General features: G+C 27.1%; 2 protein-coding genes across 3 annotated transcripts in view; one reads left to right on the top strand and one right to left on the bottom strand.

Annotated features, from left to right (window-relative positions):
• Positions 1 to 7,582: 7,582 nt before the first annotated feature.
• Positions 7,583 to 17,600, top strand: LOC119610417 (polycomb group protein Pc). Its single transcript, XM_037965601.1, has 2 exons — positions 7,583 to 8,347; positions 12,351 to 17,600. The coding sequence occupies exons 1-2, from the start codon at positions 8,285 to 8,287 to the stop codon at positions 13,557 to 13,559; spliced, it is 1,272 nt and encodes a 423-aa protein (XP_037821529.1). The 5' UTR covers positions 7,583 to 8,284; the 3' UTR covers positions 13,560 to 17,600.
• Positions 17,601 to 24,841: 7,241 nt separating this feature from the next.
• The window catches only part of LOC119610415 (serine-rich adhesin for platelets), a 32,208-nt gene continuing 30,082 nt past the window's right edge, over positions 24,842 to 26,967 (bottom strand). Inside the window, exon 8 of one of the 2 annotated variants that reach the window (XM_037965599.1) lies at positions 24,842 to 26,865. In XM_037965599.1, the coding sequence (XP_037821527.1) occupies positions 25,728 to 26,865 (1,138 nt within the window). In that variant the 3' untranslated portion in view covers positions 24,842 to 25,727. The remainder of the gene's footprint in view (positions 26,866 to 26,967) is intronic. The other variant, XM_037965600.1, reaches the window with a different exon arrangement.

The following is a 26,967-nucleotide window of genomic DNA, read 5'->3' as shown; positions in this document are numbered from 1 at the left end:
ATATACTAGTCAATAGATTAGTCGAGACCAGTCAATGGACTAGACCATAGCCTATTCAATAGACTAATCCATAGACTAGTCAATAAACTAATCCATAGACTACTCAATAGTCTAGTTCATAAAGTTGTCAATAGAATAGTCCATAAAGTAGTGAATAGGTTAGTTAACAGACAAGACCATGGAGTGATCAATGGAACAAAAAATAGACTAGTCAATAATCTAGCCCATAAACCAGACAATAAACTAGTCAATAGACTTGTGAAAATACTTGGTTATATACTAGTCAATGGACTATTTCATTGACCTGTCAATAGTTTAGTTCATTGATCATTCAATAGACTATTCCATAGAGAATTCAAAAGACTACATAATCCATAAAGTAGTCAATAAACCAGTCCAAAGACTAGTCAATAGGCGAATCCATAAAGTAATCAATAGACTATTCCATAGACTAGTCAATAGACTAATACATAGACTAGTCAACAGTCTAATCCATAGACCAGTAAATAGACTATTCCATAAAGTAGACTAGTCAACATGTCATTGATTGATCAGTAGTCCAATCAATAGACCAGTCCATAAAGTACTCAACAGACTAGTCCAAAGATTAATCTATAGGCTAGTCCAAACACTAATCAATAGGCTGGTCCAAAGAGTCAATAAACTCTTCCATAAAGCTGAAAATACATTAAGTAGTCAGTAAACTAGTCAAACAAACAAGACCATAAAGTAATCATTAGTAAAAAAACATTTATAATCACAAATAATCTGGCAACTCATACAGCTCTCAAAAGCTTTGGTTTTTCTTACTCTCTTAAAAGCTTTTATCTCTTGCTTTTGTTTAACAAACGGTTTTGTCAACAGTGAACTAATTTCCTTAGGAAAATTTGCTGCAGCTGGTTCAAAATTTCTTGCACTAATATTAATAATTAATTAATATATTTTGTTTAAGAACTTCATTGTATTATTTTCACTCTATAATGTTAGTTTTGAGTTTAGTTTTTAGAATTTATTTAGATTTAAAGAATTATTTATTTGTTTTCTTTTTAACCACTCTCTTATACATATTTGACACAATTTGTGTTTCTTTTTAGACATGTGTTGAGAAGAATAAGAGAGCTAAAGCTAAGTTTTTGACACTATAGTAATTTTCTTGTTGTTGTGTTGTTTTTCTTTTTTTTTTTTACTTTAACGTTACTTTTGTTTTGGCAGTTATATTCGTGCACAATTGTTATTGTTATGAAGTTTCCTTTTGCTATTTTATTAGTTTTGTTGTTGTTGTAATTGAATGCGTAATAGAGTTAATAGAGTTGGAAACAGATTTATTTCTTTTATGGTTTTTGTAGGGTTATTTTTGAGTTACAAAGTTATTTATTTATTATTCTGTATAGTTTTGTTTATTTTATTTTGGCTACATTTGACATTTGCAAATGTACTTGTCAAAGATTTTTTTGTTTTTTTATCAAAGTTGAAAGGTTAAGTTTTAGCTTTAGAGTTTTTAAATTTATTTTTATTTAATTTAATTATTTATATAATAAATTCCCTAAATAAATATTCGTTTCTTTAGTTTCCGTTCAAATGCCTTTTTTTTAATTTATATGAGTTATATTAATGTTTTATTAATTAAATAAATAGTTTACTAAATATTTTATGTTTGTATATGTTTTCTATATAATAATTAATAATAATTTATTTAAAACTACAAAAATTGGTGTTGTCGTTAACTGCTAAAGCACTATATTTTAGGTTTTTTTTTTTAATTTTTGGGGTTTTTTATTTACATTTCAAATTGCTTTTAGGGTTTTATGGTTTTAGGTATTTTTTTTTGTTGAAGTTAAAGTGGTCTTAACTCTAGGGAGAATACATATGGTTATTGTATTTTCATGTCATGGATTTTTCTGCTTTTTTTACTTAAATTTTATAACAATTTGTTTGATTTTTTGTTTGGTCATATATTTTTATTTTTCTATTACACTATCACAGGGTATATTTAACTCTACGTGGGAACTTTTAATTTTTTTTACATATTTCTAGTTAATTTTTCATATTTATATTATTATTTCTATAGTATTTAATAATTTTCTAGTTTTTTTTCTTCTGTTCGTTTTGTCCTTTAGGGAATATTTGTGTCTATAAATTTGTTTGTGTATGTGTTTATTATACCATAAGGCTTTTTTTTAACACTACCCCTTCCACCTTTGGTATATAATTTTATAATCATTTATCTATAGGCCATGTTCTTGTTATTCGTTTTTTTTATAATTTATACATTTCAAACAAACGTTAACATTTATTATTTCACTTAAAATAATTCATTTTATTAATTAGCCCATTTTTTCCTATAATTTAATCGCTTTTTTTCTATTTAATTTTCATTCTTTCTCTATTAGTTAGTTGTTTTTCCCGTTAAATCTACACTTGTACTAATGCCTTTGACATTTCGGCAATACATTGACCGACATTTTTTGAGAGAGCAAAAGCAAATAGTAGACAAACATAAATATTGCTTAAATTTCCTTATTTCTATGAAAAAATACAGCCCTACATGTGCCGTTATCTGATTTCCTGTGAGAGCTTTTCAAACGCAACGAATTGAGCACATGAGAGGAAGTGGAAAATGTCAATGAATGAAATGCGGTAAGAGTTGCCATATTGTTAAACTATTGTTTAATGAAAAGTAGGGCCAATTGTTATTAGTGCAGGTGGAGAGGTTAGGGCAATGGTAGAAATATGTAATAAATTTTAGTTTCGAAATCCCAATAGAGGCCAATAATGGGGAAAATTGTGTAAAAGTTTTAGTTTTTAATATATGTATATCTTAAGAGGAGATATATAGTTAGTAAGTTAGTTAGTTAGTAGTTAGTTAGTAGTAGTAGTTAGTTAGTTAGTTAGTTAGTTAGTTAGTTAGTTAGTTAGTTAGTTAGTTAGTTAGTTGTAGTTAGTTAGTTAGTTAGTTAGTTAGTTAGTTAGTTAGTTAGTTAGTTAGTTAGTTAGTTAGTTCGTTAGTTAGTTAGTTAGTTAGTTAGTTAGTTAGTTAGTTAGTTAGTTAGTTAGTTAGTTAGTTAGTTAGTTAGTTATTTAGTTAGTAGTTAGTTAGTTAGTTAGTTAGTTAGTTAGTTAGTTAGTTAGTTAGTTAGTTAGTTAGTAGTTAGTTAGTTAGTTAGTTAGTTAGTTTGTTAGTTAGTTCGTTAGTTAGTTAGTTAGTTAGTAGTTAGTTAGTTAGTTAGTTAGTAGTTAGTTAGTTAGTTAGTTAGTTAGTTTAGTTAGGTAGTTAGTTAGTTAGTTATAGTTAGTTAGTTAGTTAGTTAGTGTTAGTTAGTTAGTTAGTTAGTTAGTTAGTAGTTAGTTAGTTAGTTAGTTAGTTAGTTAGGTAGTTAGTTCGTTAGTTAGTTAGTTAGTAGTTAGTTAGTTAGTTTAGTTAGTTAGTTAGTTAGTTAGTTGGTTAGTTAGTAGTAGTTAGTAGTTAGTTAGTTAGTTAGTAGTTAGTTAGTTAGTTGGTTAGTTAGTTAGTTAGTTAGTTAGTTAGTAGTTAGTTAGTTAGTTAGTTAGTTAGTAGTTAGTTAGTAGTTAGTTAGTTAGTTAGTTAGTTAGTTAGTTAGTTAGTTAGTTAGTTAGTTAGTTAGTTAGTTAGTTAGTTAGTTGGTTAGTTAGTTAGTTAGTTAGTTAGTTAGTTAGTTAGTTAGTTAGTTAGTTGGTTAGTTAGTTAGTTAGTTAGTTAGTTAGTTAGTAGTTAGTTAGTTAGTTAGTTAGTAGTTAGTAGTTAGTTAGTTAGTTAGTTAGTTAGTTAGTTAGTTAGTTAGTTAGTTAGTTAGTTAGTTAGTTAGTTAGTTAGTTAGGAGTAGTTAGTTAGTAGTTAGTTAGTTAGTTAGTTAGTTAGTTAGTTGGTTAGTTAGTTAGTTAGTTAGTTAGTTAGTTAGTTAGTTAGTTAGTTAGTTAGTTAGTTAGTTAGTTAGTAGTTAGTTAGTTAGTAGTTAGTTAGTTAGTTAGTTAGTTAGTTAGTTAGTTAGTTAGTTAGTTAGTTAGTTAGTTAGTTAGTTAGTTAGTTAGTTAGTTAGTTAGTTAGTTAGTTAGTTAGTTAGTTAGTAGTTAGTTAGTTAGTTAGTTAGTTAGTTAGTTAGTTAGTTAGTTAGTTAGTTAGTTAGTTAGTTAGTTAGTTAGTTAGTTAGTTAGTTAGTTAGTTAGTAGTTAGTTAGTTAGTTAGTTAGTTAGTAGTTAGTTAGTTAGTTAGTTAGTTAGTTAGTTAGTTAGTTAGTTAGTTAGTTAGTAGTTAGTTAGTTAGTTAGTTAGTTAGTTAGTTAGTTAGTTAGTTAGTTAGTTAGTTAGTTAGTTAGTTAGTTAGTTAGTTAGTTAGTTAGTTAGTAGTTAGTAGTAGTTAGTTAGTTAGTTAGTTAGTTAGTTAGTTAGTTAGTTAGTTAGTTAGTTAGTTAGTTAGTTAGTTAGTTAGTTAGTTAGTTAGTTAGTTAGTAGTTAGTTAGTAGTTAGTTAGTTAGTTAGTTAGTTAGTTAGTTAGTTAGTTAGTTAGTTAGTTAGTTAGTTAGTTAGTTAGTTAGTTAGTTAGTTAGTTAGTTAGTTAGTTAGTTAGTTAGTTAGTTAGTTAGTTAGTTAGTAGTTAGTTAGTTAGTTAGTTAGTTAGTTAGTTAGTTAGTTAGTTAGTTAGTTAGTTAGTTAGTTAGTTAGTTAGTTAGTTAGTTAGTTAGTTAGTTAGTTAGTTAGTTAGTTAGTTAGTTAGTTAGTTAGTTAGTTAGTTAGTTAGTTAGTAGTTAGTTAGTTAGTTAGTTAGTTAGTAGTTAGTTAGTTAGTTAGTTAGTTAGTTAGTTAGTTAGTTAGTTAGTTAGTTAGTTAGTTAGTTAGTTAGTTAGTAGTTAGTTAGTTAGTTAGTTAGTTAGTTAGTTAGTTAGTTAGTTAGTTAGTTAGTTAGTTAGTTAGTTAGTAGTTAGTTAGTTAGTTAGTTAGTTAGTTAGTTAGTTAGTTAGTTAGTTAGTTAGTTAGTTAGTTAGTTAGTTAGTTAGTTAGTTAGTTAGTAGTTAGTTAGTTAGTTAGTTAGTTAGTTAGTTAGTTAGTAGTTAGTTAGTTAGTTAGTTAGTTAGTTAGTTAGTAGTTAGTAGTTAGTTAGTTAGTTAGTTAGTTAGTTAGTTAGTTAGTTAGTTAGTTAGTTAGTTAGTTAGTTAGTTAGTTAGTTAGTTAGTTAGTAGTTAGTTAGTTAGTTAGTTAGTTAGTTAGTTAGTTAGTTAGTTAGTAGTTAGTTAGTAGTTAGTTAGTTAGTTAGTTAGTTAGTTAGTTAGTTAGTTAGTTAGTTAGTTAGTTAGTTAGTTAGTAGTTAGTTAGTTAGTTAGTTAGTTAGTTAGTTAGTTAGTTAGTTAGTTAGTTAGTTAGTTAGTTAGTTAGTTAGTTAGTTAGTTAGTTAGTTAGTTAGTTAGTTAGTTAGTTAGTTAGTTAGTTAGTTAGTTAGTAGTTAGTTAGTAGTTAGTTAGTTAGTTAGTTAGTTAGTTAGTTAGTTAGTTAGTTAGTTAGTTAGTTAGTTAGTTAGTTAGTTAGTAGTTAGTTAGTTAGTTAGTTAGTTAGTTAGTTAGTTAGTTAGTTAGTTAGTTAGTTAGTTAGTAGTTAGTTAGTTAGTTAGTTAGTTAGTTAGTTAGTTAGTTAGTTAGTTAGTTAGTTAGTTAGTTAGTTAGTTAGTTAGTTAGTTAGTTAGTAGTTAGTTAGTTAGTTAGTAGTTAGTTAGTTAGTTAGTTAGTTAGTAGTAGTTAGTTAGTAGTTAGTTAGTTAGTAGTTAGTTAGTTAGTTAGTTAGTTAGTTAGTTAGTTAGTTAGTTAGTTAGTTAGTTAGTTAGTTAGTTAGTTAGTAGTTAGTTAGTTAGTTAGTAGTAGTTAGTAGTTAGTTAGTTAGTCGAATGTGGTATTGATACATATACAAATCATTCTGTAAAGGTTTTTCTCCATCTCCCAAAATTAACGCCTTACTATATCAAATCGGAATCTCTACAAACAACATTTTACCATCAAAAATATATTTTTAAATAAAAATAACCTGCGGTTTCTAAAAATTCATTGGTTTAATGATTTCCTTTTTAATTTCAATATCAACAGTACTACAATACACAAGGAAATAAATAATACATCCCAACAGTATACCACCCACCATTGATTGACTTCTAATCTAGTTAAAACATCTTTCAAACTAGCAGAGAATTACCTCTTTTAGCAACTTCCCTCTCTCCCACAGCAATATTCATTAAACACATGCACGGTTAGCAATGAGTAAAATGCTGCTGTTTCAGTTGACGATGACGAAGGACCACACTTTAATATTGAGACGCTTAATCTAATCGTAAATGTTTGTCAGTCAATTGTTGAAATATGCATGATTGGGAAATTTGTTTTTATCCAGTCCATATGTTTAATTGAAGATGTATATGTGTATGTAGGTGGTGGTGATGTCAATTATGCTTTTTGTATTTAATTATTTCATTCTTTTATCATTTCTTAAACAAGTTAATAATATGATTATTTAGATAAAGAACGTGCGTAGGTGTCTTCCTATCTAAAACCTAAATGGGTTTTTATAAATGCCCTTGACTAATAAAGATAGTGTTTAATGATAATTAGAAAATTGAGTGATAATTTTTTTTCTATTAACTAATGTTATAAGCCTTTAAATTTGTAATTGTTTTATAAAACAATCATTTAACTGATTGACAAAAATTCTATCTATCTATCTATCTATCTATCTATCTATCTATCTATCTATCTATCTATCTATCTATCTATCTATCTATCTATCTATCTATCTATCTATCTATCTATCTATCTATCTATCTATCTATCTATCTATCTATCTATCTATCTATCTATCTATCTATCTATCTACCTATCTATCTATCTATCTATCTATCTATCTATCTATCTATCTATCTATCTATCTATCTATCTATCTATCTATCTATCTATCTATCTATCTATCTATCTATCTATCTATCTCTCTATCTCTCTATCTATCTATCTATCTATCTATCTATCTATCTATCTATCTATCTATCTATCTATCTAATCTATCTATCTATCTATCTATCTATCTATCTATTTATCTATCTATCTATCTATCTATCTATCTATCTATCTATCTATCTATCTATCTATCTATCTATCTATCTATCTATCTATCTATCTCTCTATCTATACCTATCTATCTATCTATCTATCTATCTATCTATCTATCTATCTATCTATCTATCTATCTATCTATCTATCTATCTATCTATCTATATGTCGAATAATCCATCTAGTTTTACATTAAATAGTCATAAGCAAATTTTCCATAAAATAATAGTAAATAATTAATTTAATGAAACATTTAATTTATACGACAACAACATTTTTCTAATTCCATATACATTAATTGTAAAACATCCAAATTTATTTTAATACAAATAAAAAATTTTCAAATTCAAAATATATCCCTTTTTACATTCAGTACCTACTTCTCAACATTCACTCCCATCTAATACAACTCTGCGACAATACAACCCTACATACTGTCATTTGCTTCATAAACTACAGCTTTCTGGCATCACTAGCATTTACAAAAAAACACCGACGCGAGTGAAAGAAAGACGTAGAAATTTTCAAGTAAACAATTTTCTCCGCAAATTTTATACAAAAAATCAAATAAAATATTAAAAATTTTACGTAAAATTACTATAATAATAAATAAAGTTATTAGTGCATGCAATCGTTACAAACAAATGTTAATATAAAGTGTTTTTAAAAGAAAAAACTAAAAGCGAAAAAAAATTTGTGAATAAATTTGAAGCATGTAGAAAAAATTGGAAGTGTCTAATAAAGTACAACAAGAAAGAAAGAGAAAGAAAATTGTGTAAAAAAATAGTGGATGAAAAAGAATATAAGATCAACAGAGATAAAACTATAAATACCTGAAGGACGTTTTGTGTGTTTTTTTGTTTTTACACACAAATATTTTATATTTTGTTTTTCATTATTATTATTTTGTGTGTTTTTATACATGTTTTTACACCTTTTCGGAGGGAAGACAAAATTTGTATATTAAGAAAAAAAGTGTTGAACACAGCTAGTATTGTTTTCCGCAAACAAGAGGAGAACGTAAATAAATAAAATAATAACATTATTTTAACAAAATTGTATTAATAAAAATTATGTAAATAGTTGTTTGTGAATAAAAGAAATATAATCCTTGGAAAATAGAAAAAAGTGTTATCATACTATTTTGTGCAAAAAGTTTCGTAAAAAACAGTCTAAAACTGGATAACATAATGGGCAGTTCGGATGATCGCGTTTACGCGGCAGAGCGTATTATACAAAAACGTATTAGAAAGGTAAAAATTTTATTAATTATTTTTCAGTATTTTTTTTTTCTTTTTTGTGATAATTAGTGAAGCTATGAAATGTCCTTGTATTTTAAAAAAAGTCCTTCAAAAATTTTCTGTGTTGCTTTAAAGATGTGCATGTATAATAGCAACAACAATTAGCCAGCACACGGAACAGTAATAATCCTCTTAACATCTGCTGGCAGCTGTTGTTGAGTTCATTCACAAAAACACAAGACAATTTACGTTGTTAGTTTTTTCTTCATTTCATTATTATTGTCTCGTGCTCCTTTTTGCTTCTTAATGTTTCATCATCTGCTGTAATTTTCTACCTTGTTTTTTATTTATTATTTCTATATGGGCTAAATGAAAAACACCTTCCTTTTCAGTAATGTTAATATCTGGAAATGTTAAAAAACGCTTAATGTAGGAAAGTATTTATACCCTACAACAGTCTATATACTAGTAGATAGAATATACAGTCGACTAGCCTCAAGACAAGTTAAACTACTAGCCTATAGAATAGTCCACAGCCTTGTCATTATTCAAATCAATAGATACCTATATCTCAAGAGTAGTCAATAGAGTTGTCAATAAAAGTGTTGTCTAGAAGAAAGCAGGGCCCAAATCATGGCATACGATATCGATCGAAATCTCCATTTAGATTTTATTGAGATTTCGATCGATATCGTATGCCATAATTTGGGCCCTGTCTATCCCATTTGTTGGGTTATTTTGCTATAGAAATATGTCCCTTTTTTTGTCTTCTTAGAGGTCAGTGTTTTAGTTCTGCATATTCTCACGACTTATTGGAAGAATGATTTGATATTGAATTCGATATTCTCTGAGCACCGATCGGTATTAAAAATAACGCGGTATTTAATTTATTGTTTGAAAAGAATATGCAGCTTTTTCAAAAACCACTTTCAGTTCCGTTTCGTTATTTGTCGAGCTAAGGGTTCTGGATTTCATCAGCTTACAATGGTATGTTTTTGTTATATCAAATCTACATAGGCCGATAGTTCTTTCCTGAATAAAAACTTTCCGTTTATACAGCTGTCGCTGTGTTGACAACCTTTGGCCGAGTATGACTCGGGTCGTTACGATAATACAAATCACGTGGGAACGTATCTGTTTTTTACATTTTGATAGCCTAGTATGTCACTAAACACAAACGTTAGTTTGTATAAAGTTGTCCAAGAATCTAAGTACTTTGACAGCTAGTCTAGTTTTCTAATAGAAGAACCTGAGATTGGCTGATTTACGTGATCGATTCATTCATTATTGAACAACATAGCCATCAGTGTATAACCACCACGCAGGTTCATTTCGAAGGAAAAGTCTCTAAGAAAGCATGGTTTGAAATGCAATATTGTCCGACGACTGTTCTACTTGAACATTGGAGTCTCAGTCGACTATTGAATATAAAATAAATTGGCCAAAGGTGCTCTCGATCTTCAACTTCCAGATGCATTAAGTCTGGTAATGTTGTGTTTAAAATCATTTCATTATATGACAATCAATTAACTATCAACAGTATAACATGCCTTGAGTAAATAATTTAAGTAAATCCAGTATAATTTGATCCCATTGTGATACTCATGCGATAATGGAGTTAGCTTTCTACACATGCTCAACAATAAGTTTATCCAAAAGCATCATATGAAGGTCAAGTTGTCCTTTAGGTGTAACAGCTGATTTTATTGTTCCAACAAATCGACGTCATCTGCCTAATGTTTTATTAATCCAAATATATATCTTAACTTAAAATGCCTACTTTATTAGTTAACATAAAATCGCTAAAATCTTTAGAAAAACTTTAAATTGACATCACTTCCTATACTTACTGTTATTATTTGTTTCTTCTTTATTTTTAAATAAAACACTAGTCTTTTTTGTCTTTTTATTTAGTTATATTTTATATATTACAATTAAATAATTATTATTTATTGTTATTTTCATACTGTCTTTTTGTGGTTGTTTTTTTTTATATATATAATATTCCATTATATTTCCAAAACAGCTGTTGTTTTTTATTAAAGGCTCCTTATTTGTGTTTGGAGTGTCTTGCAATTCATACACCTTTCGTCCTTTATTTCCACTTCATTGAATAGTATTGATAGAACAACAACAATAAGGCACGTTCTCTTCTATTAAAGTGATTCATTTAAATTGAATGCATATTTTATTCAGACTCTACCGCAAGCTAAAACGTCAGTAATAAAAATTTATAAAAATGTTTATGTTTTATGTCCTTTTTTCCATTTTAATTAATATTAGGTCCTGTTTTATGTTCATGCTGATGGCGCCGTTTGTAATATAAATACTTATTTTTTGTTATTGTTGCATAAATGTCTGCATATTTTTCCACTTCTAGTTTTCCTGGAATAATAATAGTTGGTTTTCAGCGTGTTTTTGTATTTTATCGCCTAATTTACCTGCGTAAGTTTTTGTTTGACATATTTTCTATAATGAACCTTGAGACTGATGGGTTTTTGCTTTATACTTATTAACGTTTTTCTGGAAAATTTTAAAATAAATCCATTGATTATCTTTTTGAGAATTTGTTAAGTAAAATTATTATTTGTGTAGGAATTTTCGCCAGAGGAATTTATGTTAAGAAAGTATATTGTTGGTGGATTTTCAGCGTTTTTTTTAGTAATAAAAGTATTAAATTTAATATTTCACACTGTGTGTCTAAGTAAACTATATATGTTTAGATGGAAGTGAGAATTAAAATATCTTGAAAGATCTGTAAATATTATATCGTAGATGTAAATAAGACACTCAGTTATTGCTTACTTACTTACTTACTTACTTCCTTACTTACTTACTTACTTACTTACTTACTTACTTACTTACTTTACTTACTTACTTACTTACTTACTTACTTACTTACTTACTTACTTACTTACTTACTTACTTACTTACTTACTTACTTACTTACTTACTTACTTACTTACTTACTTACTTACTTACTTACTTACTTACTTACTTACTTACTTACTTACTTACTTACTTACTTACTTACTTACTTACTTACTTACTCTTACTTACTTACACTTACTTACTTACTTACTTACTTACTTACTTACTTACTTACTTACTTACTTACTTACTTACTTACTTACTTACTTACTTACTTACTTACTTACTACTTACTTACTTACTTACTTACTTACTTACTTACTTACTTACTTACTTACTTACTTACTACTACTTACTTACTTACTTACTTACTTACTTACTTACTTACTTACTTACTTACTTACTTACTTACTTACTTACTTACTTACTTACTTACTTACTTACTTACTTACTTACTTACTTACTTACTTACTTCTTACTTACTTACTTACTTACTTACTTACTTACTTACTTACTTACTTACTTACTTACTTACTTACACTTACTTACTTACTTACTTACTTACTTACTTACTTACTTTACTTACTTACTTACTACTTACTTACTTACTTACTTACTTACTTACTTACTTACTTACTTACTTACTTACTTACTTACTTACTTACTTACTTACTTACTTACTTACTTACTTACTTACTTACTTACTTACTTACTTACTTACTTACTTACTACTTACTTACTTACTTACTTACTTACTTACTTACTTACTTACTTACTTACTTACTTACTTACTTACTTACTTTACTTACTTACTTACTTACTTACTTACTTACTTACACTTACTTACTTACTCTTGACTTTACTTACTTACTTACGTACTTACTTACTTACTTACGTACTTACTTACTTACTTACTTACTTACTTACTTACTACTTACTTACTTACTTACTTACTTCTTACTTACTTACTGTACTTACTTACTTACTTACGTACTTACTTACTTACTTACTTACTTACTTACGTACTTACTTACTTACTTACTACTTACTTACTTCCTTACTTACTTACTTACTTACTTACTTACTTACTTACTTACTTACTTACTTACTTACTTCTTACATCTCCCATTTTTATACATTTCAGGGGCATTGTGGATACCGCGTCAAGTGGAAAGGCTGGAATCAACGTTACAACACCTGGGAACCCGAAGTCAACATTCTTGATCGCCGACTCATTGAAATCTATGAACAAGGTAATAAATCTTCTAGTACTCCCTCAAAGCGTGGTCCCAAAAGGAAGGAAAAAGAACGTGATCCTGATCCCGAACCCGAATCCGATGATGAATACACCTTCACCGAAGAAGATGCTCAACCAAGTCATGCCTCAACCTCAGCGGCGGCGGTAAGCACTATTTCCGCAACAAACACAGCAAACGCAACATCCTCCTCCAATTCTGCCTCTTTAACATCCGCCTCAGCAAATAGTGGTCATAATCATCACCATTATCATCACGATAAGGATAAGGAGAAAGAAAAAGATAAAGAGAAGAAACATCATCACCACCATCATCATCACCATCACAGTTCTAAGCTAGAGCGTTCAACAAGTAGACGTTCCGAATCACCACATACACATGGCGAAAGTAAGAGGCAAAAGGAACATGCTGCAGCGAATTCCTCATCTTTAGCCTTTATACCCGAAGCAGATACGAATTCTTCTAGTTCGGAAGATCAACCATTAAGTCGAAAGGAAGTGGGTACTAAACGCAAGGCTGAAGTACTTAAAGAATCGGGTAAAATTGGGGTAACCATAAAAACATCACCAGATGGACCACCACCCGCCAAAATACATTGTTCAGTGGATACAGCTACACCCATATCCACACCACTTAAAGCTGAAACAGAACCTTTATCGCCCGAAACACCAGCCTCAAGGCCAGAGCAGGCAACACCCTCAGAAAAACCTCAACAGTATAATGCCCAAGATGATGATGACGATGAATCTTCTTCACAAGCGGAATCACAAAATGAAACTGAAAATAATAACATTCATCACAATAACAACAACAACAATAACAATAGTAATAATAACAACAATAACCAGCGTCAACAGCATTTCGATAATAATTTGGAAAATTCACCGCCTAAACAAAAATCACAACAACCCCTAACACCTCTCTCCCCGCAAGCTTTACCGCCCCGCTTCTGGTTACCCGCCAAATGTAATATTTCCGATAAGGTAGTTATCACCGATGTTACGGTAAATTTTGAAACTGTTACCATTAGAGAATGTAAAACCGAAAGAGGCTTTTTTCGTGAACGCGATATGAAAAGTAGTGATTCTGTAGCCTAAACACGAAACAGAAAACAAACAAAGAATGTTTGTTAGAACATGGCCAAAAGTTAAGGATTAAAAGATTGCTAAAAACAAATTAACAAATTCCTAAAAGGCACTTAATGAGACTAAATTGTAACTGAATGTAAAGCAGGACTTTAAAGTTCAAAATTTGCCATTTTGTATACAAAATATTTATTTTTCTAAGCAAATTTTGAATTTAAGTTTTAAAGAAAAACATTTTATTTTTTCTCCTTTTCTTGATTTTTTTTTTGGCGCTTTATAAATCAACCAAACAGAGTTATATTTACTCTTATGAAGAAAGAAAAGTTTGTTGCCTATATGTAAGTGTAAATATATACCAGAAAATAACTAGCAAGTAAATATTTACAAAAGTATATTATACGAATTACAACATTTATTAAAAAAAAGAAAAAAGAAAAGAAACCTAAAAGTATATTTTTGTAGTGCTTGAAAAAGTAAAAAAAAAACAAAAACAAAACTAAAAACATTCTTGAAAATTAAAAATTTATGAAGCTCTTTATAAAACGATATTATTATCTATATATTTAGATATACAACTTAACTTTAAACTTAAACCTTGATATTTATAATCATACCTTTTATTATTTGCTATTGTTTAAAAACTTAAAACTATTAAATTAAAAAAAAACAAACAAATTGTTTAAAATATTAGAAGATTTCTTTGAATATTAGTTTGTTGTAGTGAATAATAGTTTTTAGTTTTTAAACAAAACTTTTTTATTAGTTATATTTTATATAATTTTTTTTTTTTTTTGAATTTTTATTTCATACTTTTGTGTACATAATTTTATACCCTCTTTTTTTTTTTTTTTTGATATCCATTTACAACTTTAAGTTGTATTTAACATTAAATTTGTTTATTAAACTCTTAATTTAAAGAGTTTTTATTCTAAATTATACCAAAAATTATTTCTAAATACAAACACCAATATATTAAAAAAAAATAATTGATTTTCTTATTAAATCTTCTGAATGCCTTTCTTTTGCATCATTAAATGTTTAATATAATAAGGTCCATACCTCTTAAGGCCAAGAAATTGCGTTTTAACTTCTAGACTATCCACCTGCAATAGATGCTTTATAAAATTATTGTAATTTTGTTTATTCAAAAAGCAAAATTTTATTCTTTTTGTACAATATGAATACGATATTGGTTAATGTTAATACTTTAATTGTATTAGGTAATATTTAAACTACCTTAAATTAAGGCTAATAACACAAATTATTAATATTTGTTTATAGTATTTCATAAGATCTTTTAAAACATTTTATTAATTTTTATATCAAGTAATTTGTACTTAAAAATTTCAACTCACTTTGTAATCTTTTGACTAGTCTATTGACATGTTTATGAAGTAGTCTATTAAAGGGTCTATACTAGTTTATTGATAAATCTATAGACAAATTTATTATCAAGTCTATAGACTAGTTTATGGACTAGTCTATTGGCAAGTCTATGGACTAGTCATTAACAAGTTTATTAACCAGTCTATTAAAGAATCGATGGAATAGTGTATTGATAAGTCTATGAAGTAGTCTATTGATTAGTCTTGTTAAGTCCACGGCCTAGTCTATTAACAAGTTTATAAACTAGTATGTAGATTAGTTAATTGACAAGTCTATGAACTAGTATATTGATGAAGCTAAGGACTTGTCTATTAGCAAATCTATTACCCATGTCTATAAAAGAATCGATGGAATTGTGTATTGATAAGTCTATCAACTAGTCTATTGAGATGTCTATTGTTTAGTCTTGTTATGTCTACGTCCTAGTCTATTAACAAGTTTATAAACTAGTCTATTGATAAAGCTAAGGACTAGTCTATTGACAAGTCCTTAAACTAGTCTCCTGACAAGTCTTTAGACTATTCTATTAGGAAATCTATTATTTAATTTATTAGCAAGTCTATATAATAGTTAATTGACATGTCAATGGACTAGTATATTGACAAGTTTGTAGACTAGTTATATACAAGTTTATAGACTAATCTATTGACACGTCTAGAGACTAGTTTATTGGCCCGTCTCGAAGCTAAACTATGGATTAATCCATTTACAAATCTATGAACTAATAATCTATTAGTTAGTCTATGAACTAGTCTATGGGCTAGTCAATTGAAAAGTCTATTCACCGTGCATTGATTAGTATATTAACAAGTTAATTGACAAGTCTATGAACTAGCCTATTGACAAGTCTAGTATATATACAAGTTTATAATTTAGTCTATTAACAAGCCTATAGACTAGTCCATTAAAAAAGCTATTGACAAGTCTAGAGACCACTTAATTAACAGACTACACTATTGACTATTAGCTATTATATGGACTATTCCATGAACAAGTCAATAGACTAGTCCAAATTGTTTCAATCTTTTAATTTTCATTCAATCCTGATACGACTATAATATTGCTGACAAGTCTGTAGATTAGTATATTGATGAGTCTAGAGACTAGTTTATTGGTCGGTCTACAAACTAAACTATGGATTAATTCATTCACAAATATATGAACTAATCTATTAGTAAGTCTATGAACTAGTCTATGGGCTAGTCAATTGAAAAGGCTATAAACTAGTCTATTCACCGTGCACTAACTAGTCTATAAACAAGTTAATTGAAAAGTCTATGAACTTCCCTATTGACAAGTCTAGTTTATAGATTGGTCTATTGACAAGTCTATGGACTAGTCCATTGAAAATGCTATTGACAAGTCTACAGACTATACAATTAACTATACTACAAGCTATTATTGGTTCTATTCCACTAACAAGTCAGTAGACTAGCCCAAATTGTTTCAATCTTTGAATTTTCCTTCAATCCCCATATACGACGATATAAATCTGTAAATGCAATATACAACAAATTTCTTATATTAAAAGGTTATCTTTGAGATTTAACTCCGAAAATAACCTTTCAAATGATAAATTTAAAATGTTAAACTCTATATTATTTTTAGCTTCAGTTGAAAAATTTCCCAGGAAAAATTTTATGATTATAACCAGTACTCCTTCTAGTTTAGAATTGAGACTAAAGTAATTAAATACAAATTTTGTCACCTTTAGAACTAGTTCTGTGACAGCGTTATCAAGAAAGACACTCATTTTTGGAACTATACTGAAGCTAGTTATAATTTGTCAGCTACAGAACTAGTTTTAAAGGAATCTTTAGAGAACTAGTTCTTTTACAGAGATTTTTGTGGGAAATTCTTAAGATTGGGAACAATTTTGGGAGATAGAACCTGTTCCAGATGTAAAGCCAAAATCATTAGTTCAAAGGATGTTGTTTAAGTTTTCAAAGTGGTTGCATTTGCAGCCGTTCTAGAAGGAACGAAATCTAAAATTTTTCCTGGGTTAAAATAATTTATGTTGAGAATTTCCCATTCATTATAATAATTCTTTGCAGAATAAAGCATTTTTATTATTTAACTAACTATAACCAATATTAACATTGCTTTTTAATGTTGGATATGCGTTGAAAACAAAACTACCATCAATATGTATTTACTTTAGAAATTTTTTGCAATTTTTCCTTAATAATTTTTTAGAATTCTAAAATATACATTATTTAACTTATAAAATTTTAAATTAAAATGCTAAAATTATATTGCTTTTAATTAAACAACAAAATTATAACATTGTGTAGCTAAAATAAAAATCAAAATAGAGAAATAAAGCAATATTTCTAAGGTGTCTTAAGTTTAAATTAATTAAAGATTTGCCAAATAGTTGCTTTAAAAAAACATGCAATCAAGAATCACAGCAATTAAGAAAAATAATTATAAATTTAAGAAACAAATCTAGCAATCATTTTCACCAACACCTTAGCAGTATAGCAAACAAATAAAATCCCAAATATTAAACAATAAAGCATTAAATTTTTATTAAAATTTATGTTACAAAAACAAACTTAAAACAATTTAAAAGAAAATCAGTATAAAACATAAAAATCTAAAAGAATTACACAACCTTTTGCAAAAAAAAAAAAAAAAAAAAAAAAAATATAAATTAAATTAATTGTTAAATTGTAGTTGAAACTCAAGAAAATCAATAATTATTATTAAACAAAAAAAAAAAATACATAAATACTTGTGTCAAAGATTATAAAATATGTAATGTAAAACATACATCAAAGTAAAATTCAATATTAAAATACCTACTTACATATATATTTTAATACATAACCATATTAAAAGCATCTAATCTACAAACATTAAAAAAATAACAAAACAAAAAAAAAACACCCAACACCAATTATAATGAAAATCATAAAAAATATAAATTATGAAAAAAAACAACAAAAAATTATATATTTTTAAAATTATACCTCTTGCTTGTTTGTTATTCAAATATATAAGTAATATTTATTAATTTTTAAGTATACTTGTGTTATTTATGTATTTCACAATTATTATTATTGTAAATATTTTATTTAATTGAAAAAAAAAAAAAGTAAAACAACAAAACTATTTTACATTTTAACATGATTTAAGTAATATTTTAAAACAATAAAATATAAGCTGGAATAAATAACAAGAAAATAATTGTAGTTTTATTTATAAAATACTTGAAATTACTTAAATTTCCGTTAAAAGTAGTTTAAAATTGTTTTAAAATATCACAAACTTGGCAGCACTGTTTCAGTGTTCTAAAAGCGCCATCTATTGTTTAGTTTTGGCTCATGGCAAAAAGCAAAAAATCGATGTGGCAACATTTCGCTAATTTTGGTACCCCGTTAACAAAAACGATCTGGTAGCACTGGCAATTTTTTGAAATTTTGCTAGAGTTGCCAGATTGTTTTTGTTAACGTGGTACCAAAATTAGCGAAATGTTGCCACATCGATTTTTTGCTTTTTGTCATGACCCAAAACTAAACAATAGATGGCGCTTTTAGAACACTGAAACAGTGCTGCCAAGTTTGCGATATTTTTATTCAAATTTAACGGAATTTTGAGGTATTTTAACTAATAACTAAAAAAAACTTTAATAAAGCTGCCAAAAAATTTAAGATTTATAAAAATTTATTTCATTTTATTAAATTAGTTACTTATTAATCGATGTTAAATATTATATTCTATTACTTGATGGTATATTTTATATCTAGAGGTGATATAGACAGCAGGATAGATTTAAAAAGTATTACGCGTACAAAGATTGTGGTTAAATCTGTAATGAAGAAGAAAATAAATAATAAGATTTTAATTATACAATTTTATGTTCATTTCTTCATTAATAACACAAAAATTGAAACAAAAATAGATCATAGAATAAGAATTAATAAATTAAGGAATTTAGAGTTAAGGTTAAGGAAACTTAATGTTACAGAAATGTAATGAACAGTTGTGAAATTATTATTACTTCGACGAATATTATTAAAACAAAATACATAACATTGATCTGGAGGTTTTTGCATTTCAATTCGAAAATTTTAAATTAATGGTTTTTGGTGAAGAAGCTGTTCTTTAATATGAATTCTGATGTGCTAATGATCATTAGCTGTTAATAAATTTAATATATATAATATATCACGTACTCTTGGAATAATTGACTTACTCCGAAGCATTGTCGACATATTTCATACAGAGATGCCTGGCTTAGAACACACATAATTTGTACATACATATTAATTTTAGGAAATACATACTTATTTTATAAAAAACTTGCATTTGCCAAATTCTTTTTATTTTAGACTATCAAGTAGACTGTGTTTATACTATCACTTCGTGTTACTACTAGCTCAGTAAGTACACTTTCTAAGGCGTAATTGGCTATACACCACTTTTATAACGTCAGAATGACACTCTGCACAATAGATTACAGTAAAGTGACATGGAACAACAGACACAATGGCTACTGGTTCTATAAAGAACGTGTTATCCCAACGGAATGTTTTGCATGTGGATGGGCTCCTCATAATACACTTAAAACATATGCAACTGCCTAGCAAACTACAATGAACTTATGGATGAATGTAAAAATTGCGCAATATTAAGTCTTGGAACTCAATGCAAAATCTTTTTATAGATTATGGCTCGAAGCTTGTCAACAATATTTGTAGAAATTACCATCTTTTAGGGTTGCATTGGATCATCTGCTGAGATTTTGAAGATTATGTGAAAGAAAATACAAAGTTTGAATCAATAAAATATTGCAAATTCTTTTTACAAAGTCTAATCGGAACAGTTTTAATTCTAAAGTTATTTTTTATTCGATTATGATCGATCTTTTAGTTTGGTTTTTTTTCATCTATCTATCTATATAAAAAAAAATCAATTGTCGTTCGTTGGTAATTGCATCAGTTGAGAACGGCTAGACCGATTTGGACAATTTTTTTACTGAAATGTTCGTCATAGTCCAACTTACGTTTTACGCACACTTTTTTCGATTTATCTAAAATCGGAAAACGGCTGCACCGATTTGGTTAATTTTTTATTTAAATGGTCGTAGTAATCTAATTTAAGTTTTTACTGAAAGAAAAATTTACCACGCCCACTTTTTTCGATTTATCTAAAATCGGAAAACGGATGCACCGATTTGGCTAAATTTTTTAAAACATGTTCATAGTAATCAAATTTAAAGTTTTACTGAAAGAATAATTGACCACGCCCACTTTTACGCTCACTTTTTTCGATTTATCTAAAATCACAAATCGAACATAAACATTTTTTCTAATTTGGACAGGACAACGTCTGTCGGGTCAGCTAGTTTATTCATAAAAATTTTATCGGGATGAAGTAACAGTCGCTTACAGATCATGCCGTACCTATTAAATTCGTTTTACAAAGTCCAGGCGGAACTGAATTTAGAAACTCCGTATTATGGCTTTGTCAAAGCTCATCTCAAACGACTGAGATGAAACAAATTGTATGACATTTTGGCCACACAATTTGGTCCACAACGTAAGAGACAATAAAATATTGGAAATTTGTTTTACAAAGTCCAATAGGAATAATTTTAATTCCAATTTCGTTTTTCCAAAATCGTTTTTATCTCACTTATTCACAAAAACATAAAAATTTTATAAACCCAAATGATTATCAAAGATGCCCAATATTCGGAATGCTCTTTTTCAAAGCATTTGTTTTTAAACTACATTGCAAAACTATACCACAATATGTATTTTAGCCATTTATGGACTGATTTTCAAAAACACTATTCGGAATACTGTTTCCTTAAACCTTCTTAAAAAACACACTGAATTTTGAAAAAAAAGAACTCTACCGATGCCAGTGGAGTTACAAATGAGATTTTTTCCTGAAAGTCTTGCGAAACCTAATTTTTACAATTTGGAAAGTACAAGTCAACTAGAATCAACAAATTAAATGAACTGCATTCCATTTCAAGGCACTTTTAACTGATAATTATTCAAAGTTAAGAAATTTTCACTTTTTTATTTGCCGCAATCTTTCTACAATTGCAATTTTTTTCAACTACTTACCGCATTGAAAGCAGGCTACCAATTTCTTTGTCCAGTTATTTTACAGCATATAAATAAAATTGCACTTCTTATTTACAGATTTTTATAAAAATTTATAATAAATTTAACAAATTTAACACTTAAAAATTAAATTTTATTAGATAGACCTCCTTTTTGCGTTGAAATCTTTGCTGATGAAAATGAAGCACAGAGTTGCATTTTATTTAAAGAGATGCCATATCGTACATAAACAAACTCAAAGTGTGGCCAAATAACTACCAATAGTCAATAGTAATAAAAAACACAATTTCATTAAAATGTTTTATTTATTTTAGATTAAATATATATTTTTTTGTATTTATTTATATCTTTTTATTTATTTTTGGCATATATATTATACTCTTCTTGTTGTTGTTATTATTTTGACAATTATGTTGTTTTATATGTTTTTTTTCTTTATGTAATAATTGTTGTAGGTTTTTAGTTTTATAAAGTGTATAAGTGTTTTTGTTTTTGTTGTTCTTGTTTTCTTGTGATATCAATTATCCCTTTATAATAAGGATAAAACAGTTTCATATTTAGTAAAACTAAAAAACGTTCAGCTAACAATTATTTACCAAATAATTTTTAAATTTTTTTTGTTTATAAAAATTTAAAAATAATAAGAGTTAATAGTAAGACCATTTCCCTTTTCTATGCTTAAATTGTTAATAACAATTTTGCCATTCTAGCTTAGATAATTTTCCCCAAAAAAACAAACTATTTAATAGTTTTGTTGTTATTTTTTTCTTGTTTGTTTAACTCTAACTTTCCTATATATTTAATTATATAAACCAATGTTTATTTTTTTCCATCATTATTGTTATAATATTCCTTGTTGTTGGTTTTTTCTTGTGTGTTTCTGTTAAATGTATTTAATTGTTTAATTATATGTTTTTGTAATTGTTTTCTTAACTAAAAATATTAAGAACTAAATTGTATGTATGTAATAACAGTTATTTTTTTTTTTTAATTTAAACCAAATTATTTAGGATTTATTAAAAAAATATCCAGTTTAACTTAATTTTTATTATTTTTTTAAATTTATATTTCTTTTTTTAATTATTTTTATTAATTAATGTTAATTTGGCATTTTTTATGTTAAATATTGGTATTTACTTATTTCGGTTTTTTTTTCCAAAATTTTAAAAATTTTCTTAATATTTTTTAGGTTATATTAAAAAAACTATGTTATGTTTGTGGTTTTTTTTTTTTTTTTTTAATACTCAATAAAAAAACTTAATTCATTATAAATTAATAATTATAAATTCGATCAAGGTGTTTTTAGCATGTTTTTTTTTTATTAGATTATAATTTCAGAAAAATTTTGAGTTTTAAATTATTTTGTTTTAGGTTAAGACTAGCTAAGTAATGGATTTTTTTTTAAGTTAAGTATTATGAGTTAATGAGTAAAATTATAAATTTTGTTTAAATAATTTAATAAATTTATTAGATGACTTACTACTGGGTGTTGAAATTGTAATTTAATTCAAAACAAAATGTTTATTTAAAATTTTGACTTCGATTAATGAGCTTAACTGTAAGGACTCAGGGCTTTATTGTGCTATTTTCGAATAGATGCTTTTTGCACTCAAATCAATTTACCGGTTGCCTTACAAGTATTCAGTCTCAGCATCAACTATAATAGGACCTCAAGGGAAATTGGTGTTAAATGCCTTTTTTGAACGAATTTTTTAGGTTATTAAGCTAATTATTGCGTATTTCTTTTAAAAAGAGGACTATTGTAAAATTTAATGTGTAAATTATAAAACGAATCAAATAAACCGTAAAAAATTATGGTTCTTAAACAGGAAACATCAATTATAGACCGATCGAAAAAGAATTCATTGGAAACTGTATAATATAAAATCTTAGCGTAATATCAATACTTCTGTTCAATTTATTAAAGTATAACTGACATTCTCAAGGTCTCGCCATTTTGGGTTTTAAATACATATAACTTTATAGGGGAACTAGACGAAATTATGAATCGACCTATCGACCTTTAAAAAGGGGTACTTGAAAAGATTCGAGAATTTATTAAATATAAATTCCATAAAAAATTGACTTTACCATTATTTACCAAAAAATGGACGATATCTGGTTTACGCACTATTTATCGAACTAGTCTAGAGACTAGCTTACTGAACAGTATATTGACTAGGCTATTGATTATTCTTTTGACTGGTTCATTAACTAATCCCAAAGGGAGTATAAAACAAATCTATATAGTAGTCTATTGACTAATCTATGGAATAGTTCATGGGCTATTTTATGGATTGGTTTTATAACATTTTTTATAACTTAAATGGATGATATCTCAAAAACTACTTTTCGGATTCACAAGAAAAAAACTTTCGAAACACAATATATTAAACATACAAATTCGAAAATGTTTGCTTTCGAATCGAGTTACAGAGTAACCTCCCTAACATATAATTTTGTTGAAAAACAATAGGCCAAATGTAGCGAAAAATCGTATATTTTGGAATTTATAATTGTTTCAAACTTAAGATGAAGATATCTGTAAGTAACAGCAGGATATAACCTAAGTTAAACCTTAATTTTGAAGCCATTATAAAGGATCTTCAGGTGACAAAATAAATTTTTATAAATATATCTATAAATACAAAAACATCTGACATGGTGCCGTAAATAACGTCTTGAATATGCAGCATCTCAAACTTTAGACCAAAATCTACCGAAAACTTCATGATGTAATCAAATTCTGAGGTCAGATTCAGACTAAACTCTGCTTAGAGCAGAGTTCTTTGTTTAAACCTAGTTTAATCTATATTTTGTGTTTTTCAGTAATCAGTTACGTTACTTATTATCTGAGTTTAACCGAGTGTTATTGGCCAATTAAAACCTATGTTATAATTGAGAAAACAAAATGAACAAAAACATAAAATAATCAATTCGGAAGAAGAAAAACTTAATTTTTTAAGTAAATAGTAATTTTTTGGATTTATTTTTTTTAAATTATTAGTGTTTTAAATGTTTATTTTCATATTTTCTAAAATTTTTCATTTTACAAAAGTAATATTTGCAAAAAACAGCTGTTCTTTGTTTATGTTTTTGACTGAAAAGTTGGCAATACTAACAAAGTTAACCGCTCTTAAATTCATAACTGAAAAACACAATCATCAATTAAAGTCCTCCTAAATTAGTTCCGGTTTCAATCTAACAGCAAGTTTAGATTATCCTTAAATTCTATGTAATGTCTGTCCGTGTTTAAAAGTCAAGAGGCAAACAAATTGTTAAATTTTCTTTTCAAATGTAAAAAATATAAAAATTTCTAGAGATTTGGCTCTATATGTTTTAAAATTTAAATAATTTAGTTAAATATTTAGTAGTTAATAGTTTTAGAGGGTGTGTGTGTATGTATGTATGTATGTATGTGAAGGTGACATGTAGATAAAGTATTTAAGTTTCTTTTTCTTTTTGGAGGCATTATATTTTATATATTGAGTTGTGACTGTGTACTATATCATTAATTTGTCTTTTAACTATTTTAAGTATTTGTTTAAATACATGTATAATATCAACATTATGTTTTATTTATTAATATTTTAGTTTAATAATTTGTTTGTCTTACTATAACAATATCAATTACTGTGGGTAGTTTGCCTTTTTTTTTTTAATAAATTTTTAAAGTGCTGTTTGTTTTTGAAAAATTAACAAAATTGAAAGAAATTAAAAAGAAAACAAAAATTTTATTTATGTTTTTTTTTTAAGTATTTATATATTTTTTAAATATTTCATTTTTTAATATAAATTTAACATTATTTTTTTTTTATTGATTTTCTTTTTTAAATTTTTTGGGTTAGTTTTCAAAACAGTTTAACTATTTGTTTGTTTCATTTATTATAAACCAGACTTATTATTTGTTGTGTTTTTAAACTTGTTTTTCTTTTTATGTTTAAGTATTTTTATTACTTTTAGTTTTAAACTTATGTTTTAGTAAGGTTTTTAATAAAATGTCATTTTTTTGTTTGAGTGGGGTTTTTTAAGGACTTTTTTTTTATTTTAATGTTTAATAATAATTTTTATATTTGAATTTTTATAAAAAAAATTGCTTTTTTGAATGTTAACATTTTGTTTTTTTATTTTATTTTTTTTTCTCAACATTTTTTAAAATTGTTTTGCTTTAATAATTATTTGGTTTTTTATGTACTAAATAAAAAAATGTTAAGGAAATATAATAAAAAAAACTTTAATATTTTTTATCTTAAATATAAAAAATAAAAACTTAATAATAGCAAAGGTTAATGACTTAATTTCAAATCTTCCAGTTTGTTCGTTTTGTTAACTTAAAAACAAATAAATAAAATATAATTTAAATATATAAAAAAAAGTATAAAAAATAATAAAATTTACAACTGTACAATTAAAACTTTTTTAAATTAAAAAAAAAATAAACAAATTTTACATAATAAACAGTTATAGCGAATATATTTTTACTTTTAAAATTTAAAATAATTAACAATTCTTTTAAACAACAATTATATAATTGACATTTCCAATATATTTAGAAATATTTTGTACAAATAAAACAAATTTTTACACAGAGCGATAGAAAAAGAGTGAGAGAGATAGAACAGTTTTAGAGAGAAACGAAATTTTTTTAAAATAAAAAAAAACTGAGATTCCTTAATATTTTCTTAGCAAATTTAAATTTTCAATAAATTTACGAACTAACACCACCATTTTCGGTATGTTCTAATACCGTATAGGTTTCGGTAAGATCAGTGCCGGTTAATTGTAAATCTCCTGTAGAATGAGCCGATTGTGTGGTTTTGTGTGTGGGCGACTGATTGGGTGTGGAGGCGGTACTTTTGGGTTTTCTAAACCAATTACCTAAACGTCTGCGTCCCAAAGAACCTGTCTGATTATCATTCACCTGACCACTCGACGTAGTATCTAGTCTTTGTGTCTTTTTATGCGGTAAAGTATCACTATATTTAAAGGATTTGGCTGGTGACTCAGGCACCGATGATTCACCTGAAGTATTTGTATTATTGCCGGTATTTAAATTGGTTTCATATAAAAATTCTTTTAATTTCTGTTCACCACTATCACCGCCCTCATAATCCGATTGATCGGAATAATCTCTTTCCTCGAAAGCATATTCAAATCCTGTCATTTCTGATATATACAAGGACTTGCCTCCAAATTGACGCTCCAAGGCTAGGGTATTCAAAAATCTATGCTTACGATTGGCTGAACGAAAACTAAAATCAAACCATTTATCTCTGGCCTCACAGTAAATCCTTAGGGAATTTTTAATGGTATGACCAAACATTTTACCATCTCTTACATTCACCACACGACATCTATCCAAAAATATGCGTCCTTTATAGATAAAATTAGATCTCTTGATAATGTCTCGCTTACAATACACCAATTGGTTATCGAAGAGAAATAGAGTGCAACTACTATTCCAAAGATTTTGTTTCTGGCGCGTGGCATCGATTTGTACAAAGAAACGTGTACTGTGTAGGTGTAGCGGAGGTCCTTTGAAATTTTGAAAACTAGCCTGATGACGTGCTATTGTCTCACTATGACGTTTGCCTTCATTAACAGCTTCGGTAACAGATTTCATGGCTTCTAGAGCCATATCAATGGTCTCCGTGGTATCGGGTATATCCAATTGACTAACATCGATTTGTTCATATTCATGGAGAGCGAATGCTGGTGGTTCTGCACCCTTGGCCGAACTTTTAATCATTTCTCCCAAGTGCAAAGGATAGCGGCAAATGCGTTGCACTGGTGCCAACAAATGAGCGGAGAGGGGTAATTCAGCTAAATTTTCCAATTCTCGACAACTGTAAGAAGGTAAGAGATAGAAGAGTTGGAGGGAGTTAGTAGAGTTATAAATTCAGTATTCACATATTCATTTCTACAAAAAAAGTATATAAAAATTGAAC

The sequence above is a fragment of the Lucilia sericata genome, unplaced genomic scaffold, assembly GCF_015586225.1.
Source record: "Lucilia sericata isolate MDLA Ls3-8-SP2 unplaced genomic scaffold, ASM1558622v1 Contig001183F_arrow, whole genome shotgun sequence".
Classification (NCBI taxonomy): domain Eukaryota; kingdom Metazoa; phylum Arthropoda; class Insecta; order Diptera; family Calliphoridae; genus Lucilia; species Lucilia sericata.
The sequence above is the reverse complement of the archived record's forward strand: the minus strand, read 5'-3'. Positions and strand labels throughout refer to the sequence as shown.